This window comes from Ovis aries, chromosome 3 (genome assembly GCF_016772045.2).
Source record: "Ovis aries strain OAR_USU_Benz2616 breed Rambouillet chromosome 3, ARS-UI_Ramb_v3.0, whole genome shotgun sequence".
NCBI lineage: Eukaryota > Metazoa > Chordata > Mammalia > Artiodactyla > Bovidae > Ovis > Ovis aries.
The window spans coordinates 199,521,726-199,545,990 of NC_056056.1; the positions used below are offsets into that span (position 1 = coordinate 199,521,726).

General features: G+C 41.1%; 2 protein-coding genes across 6 annotated transcripts in view; one reads left to right on the forward strand and one right to left on the reverse strand.

Moving 5' to 3' along the window:
- DERA (deoxyribose-phosphate aldolase) overlaps nt 1–24,265 on the reverse strand; it is a 127,541-nt gene that overhangs the window by 32,111 nt on the left and 71,165 nt on the right. The window lies entirely within an intron of this gene.
- On the forward strand, nt 527–1,747 carry LOC101115056 (TATA box-binding protein-associated factor RNA polymerase I subunit D). Its single transcript, XM_027967838.2, has one exon. It carries the CDS (start codon nt 707–709, stop codon nt 1,526–1,528), a length of 822 nt encoding a protein of 273 aa, XP_027823639.1. The 5' UTR covers nt 527–706; the 3' UTR covers nt 1,529–1,747.

Sequence of the window (24,265 nt, forward strand, 5' to 3'; positions counted from 1 at the left end):
TTTCATGCAGGCCAAGAGGGGATTTTTATAAAAAGACCTTTTAGGACCAGCTCAATGATGTGCCCCGGGATCACGGACTACCCAGTGCATAGACTAGCACTGCTCTGTCAAAGATGGTGGTCACTCAACCGTGTGGCTACTAAGCACTGGAAAAGTGATTAAGTCCAAACCGGGATGTGCCACAAATATAAAATACACATGGTGCTTTGAAGGCAATACAAAGTACAGACTGTAAAATAACTCAGTAAAAATTTTCATACTGATTATATGCTGAAATGAAATATTATGGATTTATTGGGTTAAATAATATATATTTTTATAATTACTTTCACCTGTTTCATTTTACTTTATTACTATGGCTATTAATTTCTTTTTAATTATTTATCTCAGTTAGAGAGCACTCCTGCCTAGGGCTTCAATGAGACATCAAAACCTGTAATCACCTTATATAGGCTCCTATTTGATATCTTTTTAAACTAACAACCTTTAAATGTCGCTTTAAATTCACTTAGCTAGCTTTCCTCCCGCGGCGGCGGTGGTGGTTGTCTCCAGTCTTTCTTTCGGGGTGCTATGGTCGGGTAGGTTGCTGTCCGCAGCAGAGGCCCGTGCGGAGCCGGTGCAGGAAACTACACCACATTTACCAGATTTTATATGGTCAGAAATCTATTGAAAGCAAAAGATAATTTGAGAGGGACTTGGTTCAAGAATGGATTCTCTTAACTATACAACGGCATCTGATTTAGCTGTGGAAACTGAGAATCAAAGTGACAGCTCTTCCTCTGGTAGCAGCTTATTTAAAACTCAGTGTGTTCCTGTCCCACCTAAACGGAGGCAAAGAAACACTATCAGAAAATTCGTTCACATACCCAAAAGTACACAGGCAACAGAGACATCTAGTGACTCATCTATAGAGCCAAGACCACTGACTTTAAAGGCTATTTTTGAAAGATTCAAAAATAAGAAACATAAACGTAAAAAGAGGAAATACAAGCCAACAGGAAGATCAGTGGGAAGACCAAAAGGAAGGAGAACCACTAGATACTCACAAATTACTGAGAAACAATTTAAAGACAAAAGACCTGGTTTCCCATTTTTAGAATCAAAAAATGGAAGAAAACCATTACCTTGGAGAAAAATCTTAACCTTTGAGCAAGCAGTGGCAAGAGGATTTTTTAACTACCTTGAAAAACTGAAGTATGAATACTACCTCAAGGAATCCTTGAAACAGATGAATGTTGCTGAAGATTTAGAAAAAGAAGACCTTGATAGTCGAAGATACAGATACTTGGATGATGATGGATCTCTCTCTCCTATTGAAGAGTCAGCAGCAGAGGAGGAGATTGCAGCAAACCTTGAACATGATGAATGTGATATTAAGTTGGTGGAGAATAGTTATTTCATAATAAGCTCTGAATTTCCAAAGAAGAAGAATGTATATTTGGATCAAGAGGAATATACTGAAGAAACTGCTTTGCTTAAAAAGAGAGTATCAAAATCTAAACACTGGACAGAGGACAAAATGGCCTGAAGAGAGATAGGATTATAAATACCAGACAAGGTAAACAGAGTAAAAGCGAAGATAAGTGTCTATATATTGCCAGCCTTGGAAAAAAACAACCCTGTAAGAAAATAAAGAATACTTAAACAGATTTGTGAAACTCTTGAAGTAATAAGAAAAATTATGTAGAAAAAATTGAAGCTGTTACTGCAGAGATTGACTTGACAAATAATAAAAGTCCCTACTGTTTTTGCCTAAAAATAAATAAATAAATAAATAAATTCACTTAGCTAAAAAGGCTTAATCCTGCCTAAAGTAGAATAAGAAGATCCTTGGCAACAGCACTTAACTATATTCTCTCTTGTCCAAAAAATTTGACTCTGCAACTCCTGATTTGAATACTGCACTCAGCCAAACAAAAGCGCTGTAATGAACTGGGCACACCCTCCTTAGAAAGCAGAGAAGATCTGTCTGGAGAACAAAAGAGCATGTCCCTAAAATGTCATAGGCCCAATCCCAAGCATGTATTACAGAGAAATTCTAGTAAATACATTTTTTTCTTTCTTGAATGTTCTGTGATTCAGTGCCATTTATGGATTCGCACCCTAGGAAACTGGCCAGCTGACTAGTCCCTTAATCCTATTCAGAACTGGTCTTGCTTTTGGTTTTCAAACATATAAGAGGAACTCTAAAATTACACTTGCAAACTGATGACAATGTATAACATGCTCCCAGCTGTATGCTCAGTCCAACCACTCTATCCCAACCTTATCCCAATCCCATCCAACTAGTATTTACTGAGCACTTACCATGCTCAGTTGGTAAAGAATCCACTTATAATGCAGGAGACTGCCTGCAATGCAGGAGACGCAGGTTTGATCCCTAGGTCAGGAAAATCCTCTGGAGAAGGAAATGGCAACCCACTCTAGTATTTTTGCCTGGGAAATCCCATGGATAGAGGAGCCTGGGGGTCTACAGTTTATGGGGTCACAAAGAGTCAAACACAACTTGGCAACTAAGAAAAAAAAAAAAACCATGTGTAGTACTCTTGTAAAAAGGGGGACACGGGGCTTCCCTGTTGGTCCAGCAGTTAAGAATCTGCCATGTAAGGCAGGGTACATGGGTGCAGTCTCTGGTCCGAAAAGATCCCCCATGCCCCGGAGCAACCAAGTCCCCATGTGCCACAACTATTGAGCCTGTGTAGAGAGCCTGGGAGATGCAGCTACTGAAGGCCGCGCGCCCTAGAGCCTGTGCTTGACACCAAGAGAAGCGACCACAAGAAGCTTGCAACTAGTGAGTAGCCCCTGCTCGCCCCAACTAGAGAAAGCCTAGCAACAAAGACCCAGTGCAGCCAAAAACAAAATAAAGAAAATTCTTTTTAAAAAGGCGGGGGGTGGGGGGAGCACAGCAATGTACAAAACAAGATTCCCTTTATTTTGGCTCTGCACCAGTACAGAAAACAATGACTCAGTTATGTAAGTTACATCTGTTTTCTCTTTCTCTTGGTCTGGTTTCTGAAAATTTTTCTGTATCTGTCTCTATCACAGTACCCTCCTTTCCAGAAAACTGGTGGCACCATTGGGAAGAAAAAAAAAAATGAGATTCATGACATTAGGCTGGTACTTTATGATCAAAAGAAGATGCCAGATACACATAGGCATTGTCACTGTGGAGGTATAACAGTCTGGATAAAACAGTAAAGCGTTTTAGTCTCAATATAAAATGAAAACATCAATCTATACATCAAGGTACCACATTGCCAAATGTCTCAAAATCAAAATGCTTTCCTTTTGGTCCACTGCCTAGAGCTGAACCTACTGATGTAGGGATTTATTATGGTAAGTAAATGTCCTCTATTGACATAGTAGTTTTAAAGTCATCTTATCTTAAAATGACATATCTAATTTTTTTTTTTTCCTTTCCCATTTTCTAGGAGGGAAGAGGCAGACGAAACCTCAATAAAGGGTAAAATGTGATTCGGTATCACTATACTTTGGCAAAAAAGAGTAAAATGAAGAAGAGTTTTAACAAAATAACAAGCTAGATATGCTTTAAACAACTGAATTTCCTTCTGATTGTGCTTTCTATTGTCACTACCAAGTTTGGAATATATAGTGTATATTAACATTAAAAGTCAGGTATGCTTGTGTGGAATCTATTAACTTGAGAGAAAATTACTCAAATTGAAGAAATCGCTGCTTAAAATGGATTTAGAAATACATTTTACTGAACAAAAGCGAGCGAGAAAATTAGGCTACTTTATCAGGATTAGAAAGTGCTATGAATTTTAAACACAACGCTTCTAAAAAACAATGCAGAACATATTTGAGATTATCATACCTCAATGTCATCATAAATCTTTTTTCCCCCACCAATTGATGATAAGTAAGTAGAGTGACTTTTTACAGTGACCTGTCTTTCATAAAAGAAGTTGTGTTAATTTTCCTGAGGGGTGTTTTTATCTCTAGATGATTGTTTTGCTGTACCTGGAGATTCACACGCTTCTCAATAGCAGATCCAGAGATGGGTGAACCTTGAAAAGCTCTGAATGGGAAGTATTTACATGTGGAGCTCTCTGGTCAGCTGTCTGGGTTATGCAGTGACCACTTACCAACTACTTACAAAGACAATGCTGCCCTTTGATCGTTCGCAAATCATTTTGAAGTTAAAATTCTCACTATTTTGCAACCAGTCACGCCTTCATTTATCTTTATTTCTTTTCCCTCAGCCACCACTAGAGACCTCGAGTCCTCAACAAAAGAGAAACAGCACGGCAAAGGAAGAAGTGACCGAGCCCACCTACCCATCCGTGGGTAAGGGCACCACTGGGACGGGTCACCGCAAACTTCTGCCAAATAACATGCACCATCAGGGTGTTAGGGTCATTCACAAATTCCCAAAAACACACAAGGCAAGGAAGGAGGAGGAAAAAGAAGTCTGTGAACTGGGCAGGAAGAAAGGTTCTGACCCAGACTGCAAAAGTCCTCAGTAAAGACAACGTGCCTGCCCGCTGGACCCATTTTACGTATTAATCAGAACTCATCTAAGAAATTAAAAGATGCTTGCTCTTTGGAAGAATAGCTATGACAAACCTAGACAGTGTATTAAAAAAGCAGAGACATCACTTTTCCAATAAAGGTCCATATAGTCAAAACTATGGTTTTTCCAGTAGTATGTGTGGATGTGAGTTGGACCATAAAGAAGGCTGAGCACTGAAGAACAGATGCTTTCGAACCGTGGTGCTGGAGAAGACTCTTGAGAGTCCCTTTGACAGCAAGGAGATCAAGTCAAACCAGTCCATCCTAAAGGAAATCAACCCTGAATATTCATTGGAAGGACTGATGCTGAAGCTGTAGCTCCAATACTTTGGATACCTGATACCAAGAGCTGACTCAGAAGACCCTGATACCAGGAACGACTGAGGGCAAGGGAAGAAGGGGATAACAGAAGGATGGCATGGTTGGACGGCATCACCAACTCAATGGACATGAGTTTGAGCAAACCCTGGGAGATACTGAAGGATAGGGAAGCCTGGTGTGCTGCAGTTCATGGGGTTGCAAAGAGTCAGACACAACTTATCAGCTGAACAACAACAACATCTAAGATCTCCTTGAAAGTCACTTTTTTTTTCAAGGCACTGACTTCCCAGTGAATAAATAAACATATATGCTCATATCTGCAAGGAGATCCAACCAGTCCATTCCAAAGGAGATCGGCCCTGGGATTTCTTAGGAAGGAATGATGCTAAAGCTGAAACTCCAGTACTTTGGCCACTTCACATGAAGAGCTGATTCATTGGAAAAGACTCTGATGCTGGGAGGGATTGGGGGCAGGAGGTGAAGGGGACGACTGAGGATGAGATGGCTGGATACCATCACCGACTCAATGGATGTGAGTCTGAGTGAACTCCGGGAGTTGGTGATGGACAGGGAGGCCTGGCGTGCTGCGATTCATGGGGTCGCAAAGAGTTGGACACGACTGAGCGACTGAACTGAACTGATGCTCATATCCTGTATTTCCCTTATAGCAGAAGGGCTATATGTTCCTTTTCCAAAATTCTCAAGTAGAAATTGTATATACCCATACAGTAAGAAAGTATATTTCAGACAAATAGCTTACACTACACACTTAACACAGAGGCTTTATCTGCCTCTCACAGAACTCCCTATTATAAAACTAATAGGTCTGATTTAAGGCCACTGGTTTTTTAGGAGATTTCCCTCCCCCCACAAACAGAATAGAAATAGTTTCTTAATATGTATAAGTTAAGTCTTCATTTACATTCCTTTTAAACCTATATTTTAAAATTTCAATACATATTTAATGTTTTTAATACTGCCTATATAATTGCCTTGAGTGTGGCATTTATTCCCTCCCTCTGAAGTACATGTTTTATCATAAATGTAATTTCTCCCAGGTATTTCAGGGGAGTTATTAAATGTCAAAATTCAAAGTGAATATATAGGTAACTTTAAAATGTAAAACCCCAGTGAAGAAAAAATTTCAGCTGTTAAGTTGATTACCGAAAACGGGAAATGGGATTCACAATGATAACCTACAAGGGAAAAAGGCATTTAGAAAACTGGGTTAGAGACAGCAAACAGTGTCAGCTTATGCTAGCGATCTATTTACTCGTGCTGCTGTCACAAATACCATCAATTTATTCTTGAGAAAGAAGAAGGTTCTCTGGGTTGACTTGGCCCAGGTTTTTATATTTCATACATGGAAACAAAAGAGCACAAAAAGTTTTAAGTATGAAGCCCTAAAAATTGTTGAAATATGGAATGAACAGATAAGACAGGTTTGATGGTGGCATTTTTCATTTCACAACCTTCAACTGCTTAAAGAGTAAAATCGTAAAATTTCCACTCTCCAGGGTCTGAATTTAGCCAAATATTCCATTGCTCCCTTCTTCTGCCCACCCTAGAGTATCTTGGACTCTAGCTAATTCCGATGATGATAATATAACAACAGGAGGAGAGGGGTCTTTTATTTTGCTAGGAACTCACTAGGTGCTTGGCTTTATGTACCTATTCTCATCTGATCTCCACAATAGCTAGGAAGGCAGGTTATTCTTACTATTTCCAGTTACAAATGATGAAACAAGGGGTTATAGATATTGAGGAACCTAGGATAACACTTATTAAGTGTCACGAATGGAATTTAACACAGCTTTTTCTAAGTCAAAGTCCAGGCTTTTCACCACTACACACTTCTGCCTTCTAAATCAGACTCGTTATTGTTTTGCAAAAACATCCTCTGCCTTATCAACCTCATACCCTCCTTCTTTTCCACCTGTCAAAATCCTACGTAGCCCAATTCAACTATTTCCTTCAATATGAAGTGGCACTGACATTGCTTTCTTCCAATTTTTAATGTAAATGTGATGACTGGAGCTCTGGCAGCCACCTTTCAACCATGAGGGAAACATCAAGCAAATAACTGAGGTACCAATCTAGACAATGATGATGAACCAACAGCAGTAGCTGGCTACACCTCCAGACTTCTCGTTTTATGAGAAAAATAATTCCTTATTTATTTGAGCCAACACTGTTCACTTCCGTGCTATCTGTAACTGTTTGCTTTCACTCTTCTGACAGAAATTCAATGGTATACTACATCTGTTAATGTCTCTCTCTGCAGTCACTCTCTGCAGCCAAAGACACAAAGTATCGCCCCCTACACATGCTCTGCCCTGCCTGGCAGAGATCCTGAGGAACTACCAGCTATGTCTATCTGGACCCCTAACTCTCCATCCACACTGGATGACAGGAGTCAAAGTCCAGCTAAATAAAGTGTGCAAGGAAAAGTAGGAAGCGAACAGTGATTTGAGAAAGTTGGTAGGAATTATTAGGAAAAGCTCAAAGTGCAAAGTCACTGAACATCAGAGATTTCTGGTAGAGAAGGAACTTCTGAGGACTAGCAAATGACACCTCTATAAACCAATCTGTCTGAAGATGTTACCAAAGAAGCAGAGAGAAAGGAACCATTTTTATCAACAGACAGAAAATACTGGGAGCTCAAGAGAGTAAAATATGGAGGAAGAAACTAAAGGTCAAGTCTTGACAAGCTAAAATTGGAGGGCTTCCCTGGTGGCTAGCGGTAAAGAACCCACCTGCCAATGCAGGCGCCCTGACTTCGATCCCTGATCTGGAAAGATTCCACATGTCGCAAAGCAACTAGACTCCTGTGCCACAACTATTCAGCCTATGCTGTAGAGCCCAGGAGCCACGTCTGCTCAGCCTACAAGCCACAGCTGTTGAAGTCCACGTGCATAGAGCCCATGTTCCACCTTTTGCCTTCAGTCTTTCCTAGCATCAGGGTCTTTTCCAATGAGTCTACACATCACATCATGTGGCCAAAATATTGGAGCTTCAGCATCAGTCCTTCCAATGAATATTCAGGGTTTATTTCTCTTAAGAGTGACTGGTTAGATCTCCTTGCAGTCCAAGAGACTCTCAATGAGCCTTCTCCAACACCACAATTTAAAAGCATCAATTCTTCATTGCTCAGCCTTCTTCATGGTCCATTTCTCACACCTGTACACAACTACTGCAAAATAGAGTTCTTTTTTTTTTTTCTACTTTTTATTTTATATTGGAATATAGCCCATTAACAATGCTGTGAGAATTGCAGGTGCACAGCAGAGTGACTCAGCCATACACATACATGTATCCATTCTCCCCTAAACTGCCCTCCCATCCAGGCTGCCTAGATTTCTATTGTTTAAGTCACTCAGTGTGTGGTACTATCACAGCAGTCCTACAAAACCAATGTGAGAACGTATATTTAAAAAAGACATCACATGCAGCACGATTTACAATAGCTAGAACATGGAAGCAACCCAGATGCCCATCAACAGATGAATGGATAAAGAAGTTGTGGTACATAGACACAATGGAATATTACTCAGCCATAAAAAGGAATGCATTTGAGTCAGTTCTGATGAGGTGGATGAACCTAGAACCTATTATACAGAGTGAAGTGAATCAGAAAGATAAAGATAAATATCATATTCTAATGTACAAATATGGAATCAAGAAAAATGGTTCTGAAGAATTTATTTACAGGGCATCAGTGGAGAAACAGACACAGAGAATAGACTTATGGACATGGGGAGAGGGGAGGAGAGGGAAAGAGTATGGAAAGAGTAACATGGAACCTTACATTACTATACATAAAATAGCCAATGGGAATTTGCTGTATGGCTCAGGAAACTCAAACAGGAGCTCTGTATCAACCTAGAGGATGGGGAGGGAAATGGGAGGAAGGTTCAAAAGGGAGGAGATATAAGTATACCTATGGCTGATTCATGTTGAGATTTGACAGAAAACAACAAAATTCTGTAAAGCAATTATCCTTCAATAAAAAAATAAATTTAAAAAAAGGCATCACATGAACAGGTGATAAAGAATGCGTCTATTATTATTACTTTGGGCTATGTTAGGTTTTGGTTGTGGCACATGGGATTAGTTGCTCTGCAGTGTATGGGATCTTAGTTCCTCCGCCAGGGATCAAACCCACATCCCTCGCATTGGAAGGCAGACCACTGTATTGCCAGGGAAGTCCCACGAGTGGGTCTTGAACGGTTCAAAAACTGAAGTTAGGTCACTTATGTTTCAGACAAATCTAAAGTCAACTCTCCAGGGTGCTTCCCCAGGATGAAGCAGGGGACGAACAAAGAGATGAGAAAGGAAGGCACGGCCAGGAAAGCAGCCCCGGGCCAAGCAGAGCATGAGATGCAGAGGAAGAGAAGAGAGGAATGGACTGACCCCTTGCCCAAGACAGGGTGAAATTTCAGGAGAGGACAAGGACATAGTTACAGGCAGGGACCAGCTAAGGAAGAAAGACTAGGAGAGAAAAGGGATACCCCCAGAGGGCAGCAGGCTCTGAAGTGCAGGGGTATCCCCATGTCCTCTGCCAATGATCTTGCTGGTTCCTGGTCATGCATGAAATCAAGGTTACATCCAATGGCCCCTACCTGGTATTTCTTTACCTATCTGGAATCTCTCTAGCAAGTTCAGAGCTTATAACCTTCTGGTTATAAAGTACCTAGTAACTATTGAAAGTGAAAGTAAGTGTTGGACTGCTTCTGTCCATGGAATTCTTCAGTCAAGAATACCAATTAGCATTAGTTGCTAAGTCATTTCTCACAAACTGTGGCCTACCAAGCTCCTATGTCCATCAGATTTTCCAGGCAAGAATACTGGAGTGGGTAGCAATTCCCTTCTTCAGGGAATCTTCTCGTCCCAGGAATTGAACCCAGGTCTCCTGCATTGCAGGCAGACTCTACTGTCAGAGCCACCAGGGAAGCCCATTATTCTACTTTTATTTGATTGGACCTATCTGGGGCACTAAGGAAAGGGACGCTTTGTCTGATAAGTCCACACTGGGAATTCCTTTCTAAGCTCCCAAAGCATCTGAACTCTGATCGAGTTTCCAGCCAAATGCTTCCTCTCCCCCATTTCTGACCCTGGGGAACAGGAGACACGTCATTCCATGTTAATATTCTCCTAGTCAGACTTTCCTGGTGGTCCAGTGGTTACGAATCCACCAGCCAATGCAGGGGACATAGGTTTGATCCCTGGTCTGGGAAGACCCCATATGCAGCGGGGAAACCAAGAGCTCCAACTACTGAGCCTCACTCTGCGACTAGTGAAGCCTGCCCGCCTAGAGCCTCTCGCCTGCAACAAGAGAAGCCGCCTCAGTGAGAAGCACACGCACCACGACTAGAGGGTGGCCCCCACTCACCACACTAGAGAAAGCCCGCACAGCAAGAAGACCAAGTACACACAGAAATAAATGAATAAATAAATATTTTCAAAAACTCTCCTATGCATCACTCCATCATCCTCGGAAGATTCTCCTTCTAATACCATTGACTTTCTTCCTGTCTTTCCTCAGCTGTATTTTCCCCCTTACTACCTACTAACAGACAGACACAAATTCAGACCACCACCCCACCTCTGGAAATTGGTGGGGTTCAGTAATCCCTTTTGGGTGTAGAATTACTTGAACAACGTACATCCTTAAGAGAATCAAATGCGACATCACCCAAGACCACAGATGGTGGCTTCGCAATGCCTGTGTCCTTTTCTTTGTTTCTGAGCCTGAATCTCTTTCCCATCTCTGTGGGAGGTGCTTTTTCCCTGGGTCAATTACTTGAATAAAAATCTGGAATCTTTCCAGTCTAGTCCTGAAGGAACAACCAGAAAAAGCGACAGTGGAGAAGGGTGGGTTCAACAGAAAACTATATTCAATTATAATTGAGTCCCTGATCACCTCATGGGGCCTCCCCAATGGCTCAGCAGGTAAAGAATCTTCCTGCAATGCAGGAGACACAGGAGATGCAGGTTCAATCCCTGGGTCAGGAAGATCCGCTGGAGAAAGAAATGACAACCCATTCCAGTACTCTTGCTTGGGAAATCCCATGGACAGAGGAGCCTGGTGGGCTACAGTCCAAAGGGTCACAGAGTCAGACACGACTGAGCAACTAAGCACACTGATCACCTCATGGGAGTCTGTATGGTTAAAAAACAAAGAGGGGGGGAAAAAAAAGCAAAGAGGGAAGACTGAGTTATCAGCCACGCCTGGGTGTGGGCTTACATAAGGACAGAGGATGAAAGTGAGAAATGTACTTCAAAAATAATTTCAGCAGAAAAATGTATTTAATAACCACTCAATTTAGAAAATACCATCTCTAATGAAAATGTCTCCAAGTGATAGTTTTAAGGATTTCCATTTTATATTTTTGAATGGCATTAGAATAATGAACGCTGTGAGATGAGGACACGGGAGAAAGCAGAAGAAAATCTGCTTTTTAACTAAGTTATCTCATCTGCAGTCCTACTCAGAAACTGCCACATCCATGAACGCGACTAGAGATAACATTATAAACTCTGAGGTAATTTATACACTTTTCCTTTTTATTAAAAAATAAACAGGCAAATTTTAATTATTCACTAGAATGTTAATATAAAACCAGTGTGATAGCAGCTAACATTCTACAAACAGCCTTTTGCTGGCTTCGTGTGACACGGATGATCTAAATTCTTCCCCATTTCATTGACTATTCAGTGCCTCCTCCGTTGTCCCCTGCCCAATTTAGCAGCTTTGTAACACAGGAAACTTAACTTTTGATGTCACAGTTGATGATAAATTTTTTACAAAAAGCATACTATAACACGAATTCTTAGGTCACTAGGAAACCAAAGCATCAAGATAATTCAAGTAAAAGCATGAATTTCCTTTTTGCTCCCAAATCACGGAAATAACTGTATTCGTTCTGCTTTACATGCCTTGTCTTGCTAATGTTTTCTAAACATAAAAATAACTTCTCTTTCATCTTCATACCCTTACTCAGACTTCGTTTAAAATTCTTCTCCTTGTTACAAGAGCAGAAGAGTAAAGGAGAAGCGGTGAGACTCTGGTGGATTGCTTCTGCAACAAGCTGGTGAGACGAACGAAGAGGTTATGAGACAGGTCTAGGATCTGGGACCCTTTGCTGGAATGCCTGTACCTGGACAGACTTTCCAGATGGCTCCGGGGTAAATAATCCTCTTGCCTATGTAGGAGACATGGGTTCAGTCTCTGGGTTAGGAAGATCCCCTGGAGAAGGAAATGGCAACCCACTCCAGAATTCTTGCCTAGGAAATCCTATGGACAAAGGAGCCTGGTGGGCTACAGTCTGTGGGGTCACAAAAGAGCTGGACATGACTGAGTGACTAAATAATAACAACTGCACCTGGACACACCTCTCCTTGAGCCACAAAATACAAAGAAACTGTATGGGACTAAAAATAACTGTGTGCATGTGCAGCTGGGACAAGTTCTGGATGAAAGATAACAGAGACCAGAAAACCCCTAATGCCACTTCTGAAGATCCGGGAGCAAAAGCAGGGTACTGCACGTGTACCCTTGTACACAACAGCACCTAAGGGGTGAGCAAAACACCTAAGTCACCCCTCCAGCCTGACCTCTGGACACATCCGTACCCTCACCCCATATAAGGAACCACCCCATCCCAACTCAGAGAGGGAACAGGCAACCTGTTACTTGATTTCACTCCTCCCTTCCCCCTACTTCAGCAGAGACCCCAGTAAAGCCTTGCCTGAATTTCCTGTCTGGCCTCTAGTCAATTTCTATTGACTGAGGAAAGCCAAGGACCCTGATGGATAACAGGTGGAGGACCTTGTAACAGGAGGCAGAGGTTCAGCTTCCTGGGCTGAAAAAAGCCTTGCACTGTGGGTTGCGTTGCTTCAGACGTGTCCAACTCTTGAAGCCCTATGGACTGTAGCCCACCAGGCTCCTCTGTCCATGGGGATTCTCCCAGGCAAGAAATACTGGAGTGGGTTACCATGCCCTCCTCCAGGGGCCCTTGCTGACCCAGAGATCGAACCCGAGTCTCATGTCTCCTGCATTGGCAAGTGGATTCTTTACCACCAGTGCCATCTGGGAAGCCCCACCTTTTGGGGGCCTTGCTTCCCCTGAACTTCCTGTCCTGACCAACTGCACCATCATGAGCTGTTTTGTCTTCTTTCTCCCCTGTTTAGCAGGCAACCGGTCATCAAATACTGTTCATTCCACCCCTTTAGTATCCCCCTCAGCTGTCCACTCCTCTCCAACCCCACCACTGTGCCCAGGTTCAGATCCTTATCCTGGTCACTAGATTGCAACAGCAGCCTCCTACCAGGTTCCTGGTCTCCCCCCAAATTCACTCCCCTGAAAGTGAAATTCTGATCACTACTCTACCACTGCAGAGAGCAAGAAGGGAGGACGGGGAGTCTGGAGAAGGGGCATCTTACTGACCTTCATCCCCTGTGCCTAGCACATAGTGGAGAAAGAAATGGATGAAGGAATTTGTTGATCACTCACTTCCTGGCTATAAACTGCCAAGGCTGAAAACTTGCCACACTGGCAGACAGGAACGCAAATTCTATAGCAGAGCCATAAGCCTCAGGCTGCTTACTGGCCTCATGCACTGGCTTGCCACCCTAATCATATCAGTGTTCTCACCATGGCATGCTCTTCACAGCTCCAGGTATAAAAGGGCATGAGCTTCTTTGCCTGAGATGTCCCTCCTCCTCTGCACCTAATGACTCCTCCACGCAGGTCACTTGCTTTGTGAATCCTTCTGTGAGACCTCAGAGGGTGACATGTTCCTGAAGCTCCAGAGTAAGTGTACCCACAGCTCCTACCATTCCCAATAGGGCAAATCATAAACCCCATTTTTTCATCTCCTCACCAGACTAAGAGACGCTGTCGGCATTTAAAGGGAAGGCGCTGCTCCTTATTTTTCTCTCCCCTCTCTCTTGTTATCTCCTTTCCCAATGCCCAGAATGTTGTTGCTGTTTTATTAATAGCAGAGTTGTGTGTGACTCCTGCGACCCCATGGACTGTGGACCTCCATGCTCAGAACAGCATCTGATAAACATTAGATGCTCATAAAATACCTGCTGGATGAGCCTGTTCAAAGGAAACAAATACCCCAGGTATTAGGAGGACAGAAAATCTCACCCTTCCCTTCCCTTCCCCACCAGCCCCTCCTCCAGCCCCTATCTTCACCCCATCCCTTACCACCCCTCACTCTCTCATTTCCTTCCACTCCCCGGCATAGCTCGGACTTGGGCAGGGAGTCCCCATTCAAGTCCTAAATCTAACACCTTGCAGATGAAGGGAAGAGGGACCTCAATATTATCAAGGCAGCCAAAAAAGATGAAAAATGTTCATAGAGACCTAATTAGACATACAAATTCAGGGCCTTTCATAAAGCACTGTTATGTGTTGGTTAGGATCCACAGAACTGCTGTTGCAGTGTGAAATTTCAGTTACTCTGTTGGCTAAATTCAGGGCTGGCACAGAGATCAAGTAACCATTCATGATCTTGTTCTACGGGAATACAGGTTCAGAGTTCCCAACGAGCCTTCTGTAAGGTAACTACCTACCAGAACAGTCAGCTTGTTCATTGTGGACTGTTTTTGCTAAAGTTTTTTCCCCTTGAGTTTGTAATTCTCTCCCTGAATAATTTCTAAACTACTAAGATGAGTAGAAAGGACTCTTGTCTTATCATCAAGAAACCTGTATTCCAGATCAAAGGCTTTCATTCCTGCCTACATAGTAGACACACAAAGGGAGTTTTTTAAAGTACTCATTCAAATGCTCCCACTCAAGATGGTTAAAATCAAAATCTCTGGGTGGTAGGATCTTTTCAACAGTTTATGGAAGAAGCTCTTCAGGAAATTCTAATTTGCAAACTGGGTGGAAAACCTAGACTGTGTTTTGACTCATTTGTTCTGGGGTAATTTCCTCATGAATCTGACTTGTCTGAATCTTGGTTTTCTTACCTAAGAAAATGAAAGCTTTGAGATGAACAAATGTTTCTCTATATCCTATAAGTTTCTCCTGTTCTTTCCAGTTTTCAAAACGTTTGGAATTTTTATGAGTTAATTTTTGAACGTTTAGTTGCTCTATTCCTCTTGGCTTATCTGATGATGTACAAATCAAGAAAAAACAGACAGAAATCTGCAAAGACCTTTTAGTAACCGAGACAGAAGGAGTTGCAGGCAACGTTCCAATTTGAAAAGTATTCTTCCCACATACTTAACTAGTTCCTGGGAAGACAAAAGTTACATGTACAATTACTTAATTTTACAGTTTTTTTAGAGCCATTATATTAAAACTTTTACTTCACTCTGTATAATCGGAAGAATCGAATCACCAGTCTATGTCCGATGCAGGACACAGCATGCTTGGGGCTGGTGCACGGGGATGACCCAGAGGGATGTTGTGGGGAGGGAGGTGGGAGGGGGGTTCATGTTTGGGATCGCATGTACAGCCATGGTGGATTCATGTCAATGTATGGCAAAACCAATAAGTATTGTAAAGTAAAATAAAGTAAAAATAAAAATTTAAAATAAAAATAATAATAAAAATAAAATAAAAAACTTTTAAAAAGGAAAAGAAAAGAAGTCCCCATACTATATAATATTTCACTCCCTCATATACCTAGCTTTATCATTCTAACAATGCCTTTTTTGCATATGCTTCCATTAAAGCCATGACCACAGAGTAAGCTGATGATTTCAATGATGCCGCCTCACTCCCGAAGTCTTTTTTATTCAGTAGCTCACTGAGCAATTTAACACACAGGGTCCCTAATTTCTTTATTCTAAGGATGGCGATATAACCTTTGTCTTGCTTTGACCAATTTTTCTCTTAGTTAACACATCTTTTCAAGTTTAAAAAAATATTTTTTCATTGATTTGGCTTATAAAGTAAACCGAGAAACCTGCAAATAATTTTGTGAAAAACAAATAAAGAAATATTCACCCTTGCAGAAGAAAAGAGAACACAGGAGAATCGCTTGCTCCATTTTATAATATTATGGTACACTGTGTAGTTTCATGTCAGTATTTATTATCAGTCATTTAGTTTATGATAGAGAATAACTTTTGATTACTGATGCTTGTAGTATTACTCACTCTGTCTTGGACTGTTTGAAGATCTGTATTTTTATTACAAAGTCCAATAAAAATAAAGTGAAAAACCCATAGGTCCCAAAACTGATTCCTGGCTAGTGCTGTATGTCACTCCTTTCCAATCTAAAAAGTATTTCCTTCTACTGTTAGTCTCTGCCTCTCGCTCATAAGCAAATTTATCTCCTAATGCTTCATTCTTTATTTTAGCCATTAATCTCCTATTGAGAACCTTACCAAACGCTTTTTGCAGATAAAAATATTTAATATCTACTAGATTTCCCCTATCCACAAAGCCATCCAACACTGCTTAGAGGGGAAAAATCAATCTTTTGTACCTGAATTTAAGTTTGCTGGTTTGACTCAATGTATTTTTCTCGAAACTTCTTCAGGTCTTTACAGGAAACAAGAGAACCATAGGGCCAAAACGCCGCTTCTCTTGGTTATGGGTTCAATTGTGCTCCCTAAAAAGGCATGGTGAAGTTCCAATCCCCAGAACCTCAGAAAGTGACCTATTTGAAAATACTGTCATTTCAATTGCAACCAGTTAGGTAAAAATAAAGTCTTACTATGTAAGCTGGGCTATTACATGATGGGTGTCCTTATAAGAGGAGAGACAGAAATACACAGGAAGATGACCATGTGACAACGGAGGCAGAGATGAGAGTAACACATCTGTTAATATAAGCCAAGGCTTCTTTGGTGGCTCAGACAGTAAAGAATTTACCTGCAATACAGGAGACCCAGGTTCGATCCTTGGGTCAGGAAGATCCCCTGCAGAAGGGAATGGCTACCCACTCCAGTATTCTTGCTTGGAGGAATCTTTGGACAGAGGAGCCTGGCTGGCTATATATAGTCCATAGGGTCACAAAGAGTTGGATACGACTGAATGACTAACACACACACACAAGGCATGCCAAGTATTGCCAGCAAACAACAAAAGCTTTCTAGCAAGAAAGGATTCTCTGCTACAGATTTCAGAAGGAGAGGGCTTGTGGACACAGCCTTAATTTCAGACTTCTGCCCCCCAGACCTTGAAAACAAACATCCGTTTTTTTTAAGGTACCCAGTTCTTGGTACTTTCTTAGGGTGCAGTTTAGAAAACCAATACCCTCCCTCTTTTCCCATTAATCCCATATTTGCAGGCCCTGTCTATCCTGGATTTAAGTCTACCCAGAAATTTCATACATATACAATCTGTGTGTCTGTGTGCAGGCATGTAAAATATTTTTCTCCTTTAGTATCAGACTCCACCCTGAAGAATCACAATTAACACTTAGAGCCAAAGGACCATATTTAACATTTAGATTCAAAGGATCATATACAGTGTTTCTTCTTTCAGGATCATATTTACCTCTAAAGCAGAAAGCACCCCAATGGTCACTGAGTATCATATATCTAACACTGGCTCCAGTGGGCTGTCGTCCCAGCAGATCCTTTGAATACCTCCTACTTCCTGATGTGGCCATGCAAATTCCAGAAAACCTGGACTTTATCAAAACTTTGGTTTATACTGGGCTGAAATCCATCTTTCTATATCTTCTAAAAGTAAGGTGCCAGTCCTCCATCCTTGGGTAATAGACAACAGTCATGTATTTTCATGCCTTGTTGTGTATGCTGCTGCTGCTGCTGCTGCTGCTAAGTCACTTCAGTTGTGTCCGACTCTATGTGACCCCATAGTTGGCAGCCCACCAGGCTCCACCTATGGAGCTTCTCCAAGCAAGAACACTGGAGTGGGTTACCATTTCCTTCTCCAACGCGTGAAAATGAAAAGTGAAAGTAAAGTTGCTCAGTTGTGTCCGACTCTTCATGACCCCATGGACTGCAGCCTACCAGGCTCCTCTGTCCATGGGATTTTCCAGGCAAGAGTACTGGAGTGGGGTGCCATTGTCTTCTCCACTTGTTGTGTATATGCGTGCATAAAAGCATGTGAACACAACACCACAACCCCAATGCTCACATTCTTCCCAAATAAGATGTCCCCTTTCCTTTCAATCACTCTGCATGAGGATGTCTCAACTTCCCTCATCCCATGCTCGGCCATCCTTACACATGCTCCAGTACCATTTCCATCCTCACACCCTTTCATCGTATCTCTCTGCTCCTTCATTCTCATACGGCCCTTAGCCTTGACCTCTTTCTTCATCCTTCCTCAGGTGGAAAAGAAAAAGGTCAACTTCAACTGCTGCCTGCGAGCTGCTCCCTGGGCACCCCAAGGAGGAGAATCTAAAAACAAGCTAGAACCTCATACAGAACTCAAGTGGCCATTGATATGCATGACCCTGCACGTGCATCATCATGGGACCATCAGCAGAGGAGGAAGATACAGTGGAAGCTACTTGAGTTCAGGGTTCTCTTGCAATCTTCCCTTTCATTTCAATAAGGATTTGCTGTGGGTCTATCATGGGTGGGGCTCTGGGTTTGCCCTCATGTGGCTCTTTCATGAGTATTTCACATCTACCACCCCTTAGGGGATTCCTTGGTGGCTCAGATGGTAAAGGATCTGCCTGCAATGCAGGAAACCCAGGTTTGATCCCTGGGTTGGGAAGATCCTCTGGAGAAGAAAATGGCAACCCACTCAAGTATTCTTGCCTGAATAATCCCATGGACAGAAGAACCTGGTGGGTTACAGTCCATGAGGTCGAAAAGAGTCAGACAGGACTGAGCGACTAACTCACTCACTCACCCCCTAGAGTTTTTCTCCAAACATTCTCTCTCTATTGTCTTATTTTTCTTGTCCTCCATAGAAAATTACCATTCAACATATAAATCTCATTCAGGGACTTGAGAAATACTTCTGGGCCTCCAAAGGTCAAACATAGCTTACACTTATCTTTCATAATCTAGATTGATGGTGGGACAGAGAGCAGGATGGCGCAGTGACTGAAGTATGGAATCTGGGGTTGAGTCCTTCAGAATTCTGCTCCGTCCTCAACGTGTGGCCTCACTCTAGTCACTTAACCTCCAAGCCTCAGGTCTCCAAGCCACTCAATGCTGATAAGGTACCTCCCCTACTTCGCTTTAGGACAACTGCAAAAAGAATTTGGTGAACTACTCCACAAGATTTATTAGCCTTTGTTCATGAAATAATTCAACAAATACATATGGTGGTGGTTCAGCTGCTAAGTCATGTCTGCCTCTTATGACTCCATGGACTAAAGCCTGCCAGGCTCCTCTGTCCATGGGATTTCCCAGGCAAGAATATTGGAGTGGGCTGCCATTTCCTCCCCCAGGGGATCTTCCCAACTGACCCAGGGATCAAACCCGCATCTCTTGCACTGCAGACAGATTCTTTACCACTGAGCCACTAGGGAAACCCCAAATATGTATATCAAGTATCTCCCCAGTGCAGAGGACTAAGGGGCCCATTCGAGGGTTTCAATTCCACAGCATTTATGAGTTTGCTAATAGGTGAGTAACTGGCACAGATACTATATGACAAATAACAAAAATCAACATGTTAGGAAATAAGGACAAATGAATAACAATCTCAGAGACACAAGCAACTACCTATGGGTCTCACCTCCAAGTCATAAACCAGAATTTCACTAAGAAAAAAAAAAATCCCTAATTCTTCTGCTGAGAAAAATACAGATCTCTTTTAAAAAATGAATTTTATATATGTTGTTTACAATTGTATATTTTGATGTCCTTGTACCTGATGACCTATCCCATAAAGAAGCATTTTCTAGGCACTGGCTATGTGCAAGTCTTTCTGCCCAGGGGATTTCTCTTAGCAAGCCAGGTCTGTAAAAGGTGGTTTATATGCTTTTGGAATAAGGTGGGTTACTTTTTTTTAAATTTCACATAGTAAAATTTTATACAGACTAGTGTACACCACATAAAAAACTAAGCTTAGAAGGTATCCCTTCCCTGCCCCTCCTCCCTTAGAAGTCTAGCCATGGGGAGACACAGAAAATGCTTTATGCTTAAATGCTTAAATAGACTTAACCTGTTTTTAAAAATGACATGCATGGACCAAAATGAACCATCAGGAGTTCCTGCCCTGTGGGGAGGCCAGCAAACATGGGAAGTCCTCTCTTCTGTGGAGTTTTTTATTTTACACTCAACAAAGGATGGGGAGGGTGTGGGTGGGCGAAGGTAAACGTTCTGAAATTTTTGCTTGGGGCCTTAAATAAGATAGCAAGTTAATTAGTTTTTACTCTATAAGTGGTTTAATTTTCAGGGCTGGTTTAAGGAACTGTAAATAATTCTACACTTTAAATTCCTTACTTTTTAACCTAATACATGTATATTCTTATGCTTTCCACAGTGATAAACTTTCAATTGAAGCAAACTTTTTCATAAATTAAATGCTTTTCCTATGAAAGGCAAGATCTTATTAAAAAAAAAAAAAACAGGCTGGAACACCACAGGGGTCTGGATGTGCCATCTGGATCAATACTCCTTCAGGATACAAAGATTTGCAGCCTCAGATGAAGGACTCAGTGTGACTTATGACAGTCTTTAGAAAAATAAATCTATACTGTCATTTATACTAGGATTGATTCATATTTAAAATTTTTTAACTTTAAAAAAATCTTAGATGTTAATTTGCTATTAATCGCAGCATTTTTTTTTTTTTTAGGGTTTTGGTTTCCTTCAGTCACAGCAAATTTCCCACTGTTTTCTCTCTTTTTTATTTATTTAATGGCTTCCCTTCTATTTTCTTCTCTTTTTCTCAGCTTCATCTCATTGTTTCTGTATTACTTTGATCTTATTGGGTTGCATTTTGAGTATTCCCTCCCCTGGTTCCTACTTTTTTCATTTTTGATTTCCTATACGTTACAAAATCCCAGCCAAGTTCAAAACTCATTTCGCATTCCCTTCAAGGTCTGCTTTTCTCAAGCCCCATATTTTTATGTTTGTACTCTTTCCACAGATCTTCATCAGCAATTCAAACCTGATGACATTATGATTGCATCTTTTAGTGCTTTTCTACTCCAGCCTTATTTATCATGCCTGCATTATTTCCAAAGATAAGGTCTAGCATAACTTCAGAGCAGAGCTTGTTAGCTGTTGCGTGTGTGTGAACAGTCCAGGCTACTGAAAGATAAAGCCACGTGCCTACAATCTGGCTTTATTCTTAATGTGTGCATTTGCTGGGCGGAAATCCCTGAGCAGTAGATGACCTGCTTTCGACTTCTCTTTTCTATAAGCATGTTTCCCTTTCTATCTTACTTCCTATCACCTTGTTCTTGGATTGTTTGATGAAAAAAATATGGTGCTCGTTTCTCTTCCCTGATTATATTCCCTTCAAACTGTTTACTCCTACTTCACCGTCTTCTTTTTTTGTATTTCTCTCACCACATTTCCACTAATGTAAAAGTAAGATCGATTTTCTCTCTTCTTTGAAATATTTTATTTTAATTAATTACTTTATTTATTTATTTGGCAGCCTCGGGTCTTGGCTGCAACACACAGGATCTTTGTTGCATCATGTGAGACCTTCATCGCAGTGAACAGACTCTCCAGTTGCAGCTCAAGGGCTCAGTAGTTGTGAAGCGCTTAGTTGTCCCTTGGCATTCGGGATCTTAGTTTCCTAACCGGGGATTGAACCCAAGTCCCCTGCACTGCAAGGTGGATTATTAATCAATGGACCACCAGGGAAGTCCCAGGATCCATTTCACTGATGAAAAAGTAAAGGCAAAACGTTTTTCCTTGCTCCTTTCCTTGCCTCTGGAACTATCTGAGAATCCTAAGAAACCCTTTAGACATCATACCACACTGCTTGGATTGCTCAAGCCATACTTTGTATATATAATCTCCTTGCCAAAGGTATATTTTTTCTAACTTTTTGTTCAATTAAAGTAGAAATTTGCTCTCAAAACAACATGTCCAAACTCTACAAAGTTGTGACACACCAGGAAAGAGGAATCTAGATCTAATCTAATCTAATTTCATTTTGCCTGTTTTCACTTTTCTTTATCTTATCTTTCTCATTGATTCATTTGTATATTCCACAATATTTCCTTAGGCTTTCTTAGATGTCAGACATGGTAGCAATCACAGAAGAATACAGATAAGTAAGATAAGAACCTCTTTGGCCTCAAGGAGGTTCATAGTTTTATACACACACACACACACACACACACACACACACTATGTATATATAACTATATATATATATATATATATATATATATGCACACACACATACCCCTAACAGGTAAAACAACTGATGATGATACTATATGACAAATGCTACTGGTATTTATAATTATCCAAGGAGGAGGACAGTATGAACAATTAGTTTTGCCTTTAAAAGATCATAGAGAAATCTGACAGAGTATGACAATTTCACTTAAATCTTTAAAAACGGCTATCAGGAGGGGAGAAGGCTACAACAGACAGAGGAAATGATGTAAGGAGACAGAAATACCTGGGATATTTACAAATAGCAGTAATGACCATACAAAATAGCAGGACAGATAACCTTTTTTCTCTGTTAAATATAGGGGTCTTATTTATTTGTTTGCTTTTATTCATTTCTTTGTTGCAGCATGCAGGATCTTTATTTGGGGCATGTGGGATCTAGTTCCCTGACTAGGGATTGAATCCAGGCCCCCTGCATTGGGAGTGCAGCATTTGAGCCACTGGAGCACCAGGGAAGTCCCTAAATAAAGATACCCTTTTAACTGATTTAATTTAATTCTTATTTTACCATAGAAGAATACCTACCTCGCAGAGTTATTGTAAAGATTAAATATAAATAAAACTCTTAAAGAGTACCTGTCACACTTATAGATTATATCACATATATTTCATCTATTCAAAAAAAATTTTTTTTTTTTTTTTTTGGTTCTTGGATCTTTGTGGATCACTGTGGGTGCTGAATAAGTGATCTCATACATGGCTGAAGAGCTGAGGTGGCTGCTACAGCTTTCATCATGAAAGAATTAGAAACAATGACAACGATATCTAAAAAGTATACCATTAAAAAAATGACACATCTAATTATGATTCTCAATGAATCAGATTTTTTTTTATAACTTTTTTTTTTAGGACAGAGTCAAAAGCTGGCAAAACAAGTTCATATGTAAGATTCATTAAACCATTCTATTAATATAATCCCTGGAGAAGGAAATGGCAATCCACTCCAGTACTATTGCCTGGAGAATCCCATGGACAGAGGAGCCCGGTAGGCTACAGTCTATGGGGTCGCAAAGAGTCGGACATGACTGAGCGACTTCAGTCAGTCAGTCATTAATACAATAAGCTTTAGGATCAGTACAGAATAGAGTCCAGGTCAGTTTCTTTTATCTCCTACAGCTATACCAGGGCTTCCCTGGTGGCTTAGTGGCCAAGAATACATCTGCAATGTAGGAGCCTCAAGAGATGCGAGTTAGATCCCTGGGTTGGGAAGATCCTCCAGAGAAGGACTCTTACCTGGAGAATCACAAGGACAAAGGAGCTTGGCGGGCTACCATCTGTGGGGTCGCAAAGAGTTGGACAGGACTGAAGTGACTTAGCACACACAGCTACACCAAAATCACATGCATTACTTCATCTGAACTGATAATTAAATGAATTTATTTGTTCAAGGGTCACAGATTCTGTAAGACAGGACAAGAGTCCAAGTCTTCTAACTCCCATGACCATGGCTCCTTCCCCTAAAACATTCTGAAAGATTCCTCAGCGTTAGTTCCTCAGTCATGCCCAACTCTTTGCAACCCATGGACTGCAACCCAGGCTCCTCTGTCCATGGAATTTTCCAGGCAAGGATACTGGAGTGGTTTACCATTTCCTTCTCCAGGGCATCTTCCCAACCCAGGGATCAAACCTGGGTCTCCTACACTGCAGGCAGATTCTTTACCAACTGAGCTACCAGGGAAGCCCTAGATTAAGCCAAAAACTAGGCTACTAATCACTTAGTTGACCAAAAATGTAAACACACTCTGGATAACCAAGCGTTTACTTACAGTGATGTATAACACCAGACTAACATAGTTATATATATTTTTACCTCTCTCTCTTTAGAGAACTGGGTTTATAATAATAGAAATGGCTATCAAAATTATAAGATAAAAATTATTATGAATGTAAATGACAAACTCCTTTCAAGATATTTGATGCTAAATCAATGGGAAAACAAAAGCCATGAAGAATTCCAGACATGATAGAATAAATGTTAACAGACTTGGCCTCCTGCTATAAATTGTTATACAAATAACTGTGTAACTGAACAAAATATATAAGGCAACTATTTTTAGGCATTGGGAAACTGGCAGCTCAAGATAAAGACCTTAAGGTAATTCAGATATACAATAAGGACTTTTAATCAGCTATTACA